We start from the raw sequence: 8,991 nt of genomic DNA, 5'->3' as shown, positions 1-8,991 counted from the left end.
CTCTTAATGATCACTTAAGGTTTACAAGATCAGCAAATAAGAGAATACAGAGAACTGTGATTTGAAGTTTGAACTGAGAAGTGAGTAGCAGTATTTATAGTCCCTTCTTCTAACGTTCATAAAGCTTTCTGATACTTCCGGGGAGGGGCAACCAGTACAAACGCCATGGTGCTCTCATGATCTCATCACTTGGCCTCACTTCTTACCTGCTTTTTACTTTTGATCCATTTTCGATGGGTTTTCGGTTACTTTGTCTCTTCAGTGGTATTGAAGATGATCTTTTTCCTTTCATATCTGATATATTGGAATGATCAGTATCGGTGATCTCCCCTTTTGAATCAAAATACCCATAGCTTTATAAAAATTTGAATTGTTTTTATTTATTTAGAGTCCACACCATTTAATCGATTCAATATCAATCAGGTATCAAGATCAGAGACTTGTCAAACCGTTACAGATCGCGGGATGCACTTAGAACCATGGTGGTAATGCTCTGGACAAAAGGTCTACTTGTCAAAATATGCCAGAAATCGCCTTCTCCTCTCTTAGTGGTTCCGGATTTACAATGAAATGTGGGGATGAATGAACCCATTAAGCCCAATGCAAGCCCAAAAGCGTAAATGGCAGTGTAGCCGTACGCCAAAGTTGTTGGACTTGGTTCTACAAGCATGGTCCAATTTAGGACCAAATTTTAAGCCCATGAAACGAACTTTCTTCATTTATATTGGGCTGAATTAGGCCTAGTTGTGAAGCGTATGAAACAATACATGTTCCACATATATTGGGCTGAATTAGGCCCAAGTCCCATCAAAACGATTCTGTTGCACTCCTTTGGTCAATCTTTCCTTTTGATTATGCATATTGCCTCAAGGCAATGACTAGGAAAATCCTGATCGAGGAAATAATTATTTTGTATCAAACCATGAATTCTATGTACCTTCTTTCAAAATCGAATTGTTTTTGGTTCGGTAATTGTTCACACTTACTCCTTTGGACTGAACCGAATACTTGGAACCGAACAATTTTACACCCTTGCTGTCTCTTATTATTATTCCTCTTTTTTTTTTTTTCAATATGATGAACTTGATTGCTAAGTAGCAGGGGTGCAATCGAACGGGGTTGGGTTATTTTAAAACCCCAGCTCAACCCTTGCCCCTTTGCTCAACTCAAGCTCAACCCAGTCTGAGGTAGGGCTAAGATATCACAACTTAGCCCCGGATCTACAGGACTCAACACAACACAGCCAGACCCTGAATGGGTTAGGTTGGCCTCAATAGACCCTATAGCTCTTATTTTGTTATTTCAGGACTGGCAAGGCCAATCTATCCTTGTTTTTATGATGGAATGTATGATACTATTATGCAGAATTATATAATGAAATATTATCTTGTACCACCTTTAATTTAAAATCTTATGTCTTATACCGTCCTAGTTTTCTAAAAATATCTAGTACATGCCTTCTTTTGTAAATGAAATTACACTTAAATTCATTCCTTAGAGGAAAAGGGTTAAGGGATGACATGGTGTGGTTGCTATTTTATAAATGGAAAGTTTACCGTTAAGGAAGGATAAACTTATTGTTTTACCCTTCCATGTAAAACCCCCAAATTGAACTGATCAACATTGAAAGGCTTCTCTCTCTCTCTGTGTGTGTGTTAATCTTTCAGAGCTGAAGCCAGAGGTTATGGTGTTGTTGTTGCTACTGGTGTTGTATAAGGATTGGGTCTTAAAATGACTGAATAAAAAATTCACAGCATACACTTGGAGGAGGAGTTAGTAAAAGTCAGCTGGATCACCGCTTACCAGATTTACCAGAAAAGGAGAGAGAGAGAGAGAGAGAGAGAGAGAGAGAGAGATGGGAATTATTCGAGTAAGAAAGGAGGGGTGAGGAATAGTGTGCTGAATCCAATCTAAACACTTTTTCAAAAATCAGAATCATATCGAAATAGCTGAATCCAATCTAATTCGGACCAAAATCAACATTGTACCAATTCGATCCTAGATGCTGATTTTCAAAACCCTGCTTTTTCTCTTTCCAAATAATAGTCCATGCCTCATCAGTTAAGAGAGGGAGAGAGGGAGGGGTGAGGGATGTGTGATTCCATTGGGGAGGCAGCCAACAGCAGCAATAGCAGGGGCGGCAAAGCGGCATTGGACGAAGGTCTTAGAAGAAGTGGCAAAGCGGCAGCGGTGACCGATAGCATCGGCGACTTCTTGCCAAGGGGAGGCCTTGAGGTTTCTATGGCGGAGGGTGTACCTTTCTCATGGTACGAATCGATGAGGACTCAAGTTTATTCATGGGACCAACAAGGGGGAGGGAGGGTCTGGAGGAAGGATTAGGGGTTGGAACGGGTGGCGGCGGGGGTCACAATGGTGACGTTGGTTGTAGTTACTGCAGTGGTTGCGGTTGCAGTTGGGGTTAGGTGTTGTGGAGAGGAGGAAGCATCCATGGATGGTGGTGGTGGGGCCTGATAAGGGTTCACTGAAGAGTGACTTAGGGGGTGTTTGGTTCGGTAAATCTTTGGGATGACATTCTTTAGAATGATAATTCTTAATTTTTGGAGTTGTTTGGTTTCACTAGGATGACCCTTACAAGTGAGCACCCTCATTCCCATGAATGATCATATTACAAAGGATGTGTTTCAAATCTGAGTTTACCTCAACACTTAAACTCAGATTTGAGCAACTTTTTTACCACCTAGTATAAAAGGAAAAAGCGGAAAGAAGAGATCTACGGAAGCCAATATCTCAACCCGCGAGAAACATGTACTAGCCTCAAGGTAGGGGTGTCAATTCCTAAACCGAACCAGTAAAACCGCCCGGACCAAATCGATAACAACACGGACCGAATCGAACCAAAGCCTTATTGGTTCGGTTCGGTTTGGAGTATTGCAACCCCAAAACCAAATCAAACCGCACCGGAACTGGATGAACCCAAAACCAAACCAAAATTTCCTTACTGGTTCGGTTTCGATTTCAGCTTTCCCACACCAAAACCGACTCAACCCGGACCAAAACCGAGCCGGATCGACCGATTGACACCCCTACCTCAAGGCAACCAAACGATTTTTCAGAAAGAAACATAATTCAGAAGAATGTCTATCAAAAGATTGACATTCATATCCGATACATAAACCATTTGATTTATCGAACCAAACAACGTTTCTAAAAAGAAAAATGCTATTAACGCGGCATTTTTTCATAACTGCAACAATTACAAGTAAAGAAAGGTGTTATGCATAACAAGGTCAATTAGGGTGTTAGGCTTTAGGGGTGCAGTTGATATTTTTAGAACATTAGGATGTTAGTCATATAAAGTTCAAAAATAGGGGTGGTACAAGATATTTTCCTGATAAATATATATATATATATATATTTATATACAAGGTTGAGCTGGATCGGGAGCTCAACCCAAGACTTGAGCCCAAGCTTGAACTAACCTACCTTGGCCCTGGAAATGTCAATGATGTCCCAACCCAGGCCCAGTCGAACTCAGGATGGGCGTGGCCCATTCCCCCACCCACACCCATATATTTATATATAAGGTTGAGCTGGATTGGGCTCAACCCCAGATTTGAGCCCAAACCTGACCTAGGCCTGGAAATGTCAATCCTGTCCCAGCCCAGGCCCAGTCGAGCTCATGATGGGCTTGGCCTATTCCCCCACCCACCCCTCCCCTCCCATCCCAAAAAAAAAATAAAAAATGCCTAATCTATGCTTCTTAAAGTTCTCAATGGGGTTTGGTTTCTAATAAGAGCATATGAACCATACTTTTCGGTAGATGTTTTTACACTTGTTCCTTCCATGGTAAGTACGAGTATGTACACATTGGGCCATTCACGCTAGGGGTGTCAATTCGTGGCCCGACCCGACAAAACCGATCGGAACTGACCGTTTAAAGCCCAGCTCGACCCGACCCGTTTATTAAACGTGTCGGGCTTGAGCCCGACCCGTTTATAAACGGTCGGTCTCAGTCCTAATACTTGGATCGTCGGGCACCCGACCGAGACCAACCAATTAAGACCCGATCGAGACCGGTCTATTTTGCACCGACCTGGCCCGGCCTGGTTGTAAGATACCTATTCTACCCCCATATGAAAGAGTTAAAAAGAAAAAAACCAAAAACCCTAGTATTAAGTATTAACCTTCTCTTCTCTTCTCTTCGTTTAACGGAAAGGAAGTGTCGCGGCCGCCGTTGTGCTCTGCAAGTCTGGGTCGAGCGTCGTCGTCGTCGTCGTCATCGTCTAGCTTTCTGGGGGTCAGTGCGAGGTTGCGAGCTGCTGTGCTGTGCTCTGCGAGTCTGGGTCAAGCGTCGTCGTCGACTGCGAGCTACTGTGCTGTGCTCTGCGAGTCTGGGTCGAGCGTCGTCATCGTTGTCGGCTGCGAGCTGCTGTGTTGTGCTCTGCGAGTCTGGGTCGAGCGTCGTCGTCGTCGTCCAAACATTCATCCTTGATTGCGATGGTGAGTTCGTACTCACTGAATTCAATTAACTGAAGCTGAGATTGCTCTTAAGCCATCTGGAGTTTTTGTACATATTCTTGATTTTTAATCCATCAAGCTCCAATAGAGACAAGACTTGAAGATCAACTCCCATCCTTGTTGCTCTCGGTGGGTTTCAGTAGAAGGGGGGGGGGAGAAGTTGGGTTCATTTTTCAATCAAGGACGAGCACAGGTTTGTTCTTAAGCCATCTGGAGTTCCCCCTTTCTGATGTTTTTTGTTCTCCTTACTACATATGGATTGTTTTATGTGGAACCTACTCTTTCTCTCTCTGATTTTCACTGTTTCTATGCATTTTCTCTGCTCAAGGTGTTTTTACTTTCTCGCAGGTAATGGTACATCCTTGATCCTTCTTGGAGGAGCAGGTTCTCACACGTCAACGACAGAGACAAAGCTGTTAGTTACTTTTCCTATTCACTCGTTTGTTTTTTCTATTCTTTAAAATTTTCTTGTAGAATTCTATTGACGCGTAGGCCATTCCTAGAATTCTATAATTGTTAATCGCATGATCAGTGCATATCTTTCTTTTTTCCTTGATCTAGAAATCTGTTTTGAATGGTTTCACTATGGTTTAGACTTTAGAGTTGCGGTGGTTCCGTGGTTGGATGTTTATATGACTTCTGATTTGGATGTATATGACATACAGACATAGTATATCAGGTCTACCTGAATACCTGATGAATCCATTACCTGAAATTTTATTTATGCTTTTCTTTGTTCATGACAAGAATCCATGCTATGCTTTATGAGCTCCATTATTGTTTCTTCTTGATGAATTTATCACATAAATTCCATACCGTGTTTATGTTCATGAAAATAAAATCCGTACATCACTTCCTAATTCACTTTTGATGGATCAATGTTTTCGGTTGATCTTCCCTTTGTTGGTTTCTCATTTGTTTGTTGTGAGTTTGAGAGTCTAATATTTGTAGATGTTATGTGGGTTAGTATCGATTTTGAATAGATATTTGGTTGAATTTTAAAATATGGTTCTCTTTTATTTTCATTTAATTCCCTCAAGGAGCATCCCCTTTGAGGAATTTAATGATGTCATCATGTACTTGTTGGGATTAATATTGAGTTACTAACCGTTTCTTTGACATTATTTGCTCCACTTGATGTGTATGAAATTTTATTTACTGATAATTCATGTAGAAAGCATGTTTCACTGATTACATAATAATTTTTTGGCATTTCGATTGTAAATATATCCATGCCTTAGATTATGATATCTATTGCCTAAATGAGTTGAAACGATGCAAAACCTTAAATTAGTGGAGATTTATTTTTTACTGAATAAATGTTAAGTCTTATTAACATGAATTTGAACAATATTGTTTTTATTTTGAGGAAGATTCAATTTATATTTATTATTTTGCATTCTATTGTTGTTTTATTCAGTTGAATTGCATAATGTCAAATCAAAAAGATCAAGAAGTTCAGATGTCTGTTAATGAAGTAAACAAAGGGAATGGTTTTAGTGCGTCTAGTTCAAGAACTGCATCTGATCATAATACTGGGCCAGTTGTTTCATCTGCTATAGTTAGTACTTTACCAAGAAATAGGAAAAAAACTTCCATAGTTTGAAAAGAGTTTATTAATATCCCTAAAGACAAAAATCCCGATGGAAGATAGAGAGCAAAATGCAAGGCTTGTGGGAATATATATCTGGCTGACTCATCTATCAATGGCACTGGTAGTTTGAGGAGACATCTTAAGTCTTGCCTCAAGCGTAAAAATAATGATGTTGCTCAAATGTTATTGGGTGGAGGTGATGGGAATGTGGCACTGAAAACTAAGAGGATTGACGCAGATGTAGTTCGAGATATGATTACCACACTTATTGTCAGACATGAGTTGCCCTTGGTATTCGTCGAGTATGAAGAGTTTAGGGTTTTGATTTCTTATCTTTACCCACAATTTAGTCCTATTAGTAGGAATACCCAAATGGCTGATATTTTGAAGTTGCATACTAGAGAAAGCAAGAGGATAAAGGATTTTTTGAGTTCCTTCAATGGTAGAATGTCATTGACTACTGATTTGTGGACTTCTGTAACCACTGACTCCTATATTTCTCTCACTTGTCATTATATTGACACAGAATGGGTACTACATAAAAAATTATTGAAATTTTGCATCATGCCACCCCCACACACAGGAGCTAATATATGTGAAATTGCTTCAAATATGTTGTTGGATTGGGGCATAGAGAAGAAATTTTTCTCTATTACATTAGATAATGCCGGTGCTAACCTTTGTTTTATTGAGCACTTGAAAAAAAGTTTGGTATTAAAGAAGGCATTGTTGTGTAGTGGTGAGTTTTTTCACAACAGATGTTGTGCTCATATATCGAACCTAATTGTACAAGATGGTTTGAAGTGCATTGATGAATCTGTACATTTTGTTCGATCGAGTGTAGTATATGTGAAGGCATCTCAAGCAAGGAAAGTAAAGTTTCTTGAATGCTACAAACAATTGGATATACCAAGTCAGAAAGGGTTGCATGGGGATGTTTCCACAAGGTGGAACTCGACTTATCACATGCTTGATTCTGCCATTGTCTATCAGACTGCATTTCAACAACTAGAGTTGGTGGATAAAAATTTTAAAGTGTGTCCAAGCAATGAGGATTGGAAAAAGATTGAACACTTATGTTCCTTTTTGAAGCCTTTTAATGACATTACTGAATTATTGTCTGGGTCAAAGTACCCAACAGCAAATTTGTATTTTCATAATGTATGGAAAATACATTTGTCTTTGTTGAAAACGATAAATCAGGGAGAAGACTATGTGAAAAAGATGGCACAAGAAATGAAAAAGAAGTTTGATAAGTATTGGGACTCATATAGCATCATTTTAGCTATTGCTGTTGTATTTGATCTTCGTTACAAGCTAATCTTTGTTAGGTATGCTTTTGATAAGATATACAGTTTGGATTCAACAGCAATGGAAAAGTTTAATCTTGTGAAATCGACCTTAGCACGACTCTTTGAAGAGTACCGGTGCATGGAGATAACTGAGGAAGAGAGGGGATTTCAATCACATGCTATTGAGGACAATACAGTTGGAGATGTTTTAGATTGGGAGGTATAAATCATTATGTTTTTTTTTTTGGTTGTTTAAAACATATATTTTAATTCAATATATTACATTATTCATTTTGATTATTTTGTTTTGTAGGAGCTATCTATGTATGAGAGTTCTACTACTACTGTAATACAAGATAAATCCGAATTAGATTTATATCTAAAAGAGCCAAGGATTAAAGATCCGATCAAGCATTATGATGTATTGGCCTTTTGGAAGTCACAAGGATCAAAGTATCGTGATCTTTCTCGGATGGCACGGGATGTGTTGGCTATTCCGGTATCAACTGTTGCTTCTGAATCAGCTTTTAGTGCTGGAGGTAGAGTTATTGACAAATACAGAAGTAAGCTATTGCCTACAAATGCTGAAGCGTTGATTTGCCTTCGAGATTGGATGTTCGGAGTAGACTTTAGAGGTAATTTCAAACTATGTAAATATACATTTTTCATCCGTTAAACAAATGTTGCTTCGTCGCATTTTTTTGGTCATAATCTTAATATCTTACATGTCCTCTTCTTCATTTTGTACACTTTTAAATCTGAACCAGTTGATGATGCCAGTGATTTGGCTAATGCTTTGGGGAATGTGTTGTCTTTGGATGTGAGTGGTGATACTAATATTACAGTAGAACCTACACAAAGATCTTCTAATGCCTCTACTGCAGCTAATGTTTAGTCTGTTAGGTGAAATTCCATGGGTAATATCATTCTTGTTCTTTGATTATGACATATTCGCTATCTTTTATCTTTACATTTACTAATGTTTATGTTTCATCTATTTTCTATTAGGTGGGATTGATGTTGAAGCACTCCAGATTGGACGGAATCAGGATAATTTTGAGTCATGTAACTAAATATTTAACTTTGGGGATGTTTGGATATGAATTTAAGATTTTTTGTGATATTTCTAAATATGTTAATTGTGGAATGTTTGGATAAGAATTTGGGACTTTTTATGATTCTAAATATTTTAATTATGAGATGCTTGGACAAGGATTTAGGACTTTTTATGATTCTAAATATTTTAATTGTGGGATGCTTGGACAGGATAAGGATTTAGGATTTTTTATGATGTTTCTAAATAATTTAATTATGAGGATGTTGGATCAATGCTTTGGATTTTTTTGGATGTTTTTAAATATGTGACTTGGAAGAGAGTAGATTCCTCTAAATATGTTAATTGTGGGATGCTTGGATAAGGATTTAGGACTTTTTATGATTCTAAATATTTTAATTATGAGATGCTTGGACAAGGATTTAGGACTTTTTATGATTCTAAATATTTTAATTGTGGGATGCTTGGACAGGATAAGGATTTAGGATTTTTTATGATGTTTCTAAATAGTTTAATTATGAGGATGTTGGATCAATGCTTTGGATTTTTTGTGATGTTTTTAAATATGTGAC

At 38.4% G+C, this 8,991-nt stretch overlaps 1 protein-coding gene across 3 annotated transcripts; it reads left to right on the top strand.

Moving 5' to 3' along the window:
- Nucleotides 1-6,972: 6,972 nt before the first annotated feature.
- LOC122062487 (zinc finger BED domain-containing protein RICESLEEPER 2-like) lies at nucleotides 6,973-8,564 on the top strand. 3 transcript variants are annotated; one of them, XR_006134988.1, is made up of 3 exons: nucleotides 6,973-7,585; nucleotides 7,679-8,268; nucleotides 8,374-8,564. XR_006134988.1 is itself a non-coding variant. In XM_042626134.1 (2 exons), the coding sequence occupies exons 1-2, from the start codon at nucleotides 7,040-7,042 to the stop codon at nucleotides 8,039-8,041; spliced, it is 909 nt and encodes a 302-aa protein (XP_042482068.1). In that variant the 5' UTR covers nucleotides 6,973-7,039; the 3' UTR covers nucleotides 8,042-8,402. The 3 variants fall into 3 exon arrangements, 1 of the variants encoding a protein (XP_042482068.1); XR_006134989.1 differs by having other exon boundaries at nucleotides 7,679-8,282; XM_042626134.1 differs by having other exon boundaries at nucleotides 7,679-8,402.
- The last annotated feature ends 427 nt before the right edge of the window (nucleotides 8,565-8,991 follow it).

This window comes from Macadamia integrifolia, unplaced genomic scaffold, assembly GCF_013358625.1.
Source record: "Macadamia integrifolia cultivar HAES 741 unplaced genomic scaffold, SCU_Mint_v3 scaffold1048, whole genome shotgun sequence".
In the NCBI taxonomy this organism is placed as follows: Eukaryota; Viridiplantae; Streptophyta; class Magnoliopsida; order Proteales; family Proteaceae; genus Macadamia; species Macadamia integrifolia.
Note: the sequence above shows the minus strand (reverse complement) of the source record. Positions and strands in the feature narration are given on the sequence as shown.

Coding starts and splice junctions, on each gene's coding strand:
- LOC122062487 (XM_042626134.1), top strand. CDS start 7,040: ATGCTTGATTCTGCCATTGTCTATCAGACTGCATTTCAACAACTAGAG. Junction 7,586..7,678: donor GAGATGTTTTAGATTGGGAG/GTATAAATCATT, acceptor TTTGTTTTGTAG/GAGCTATCTATGTATGAGAG.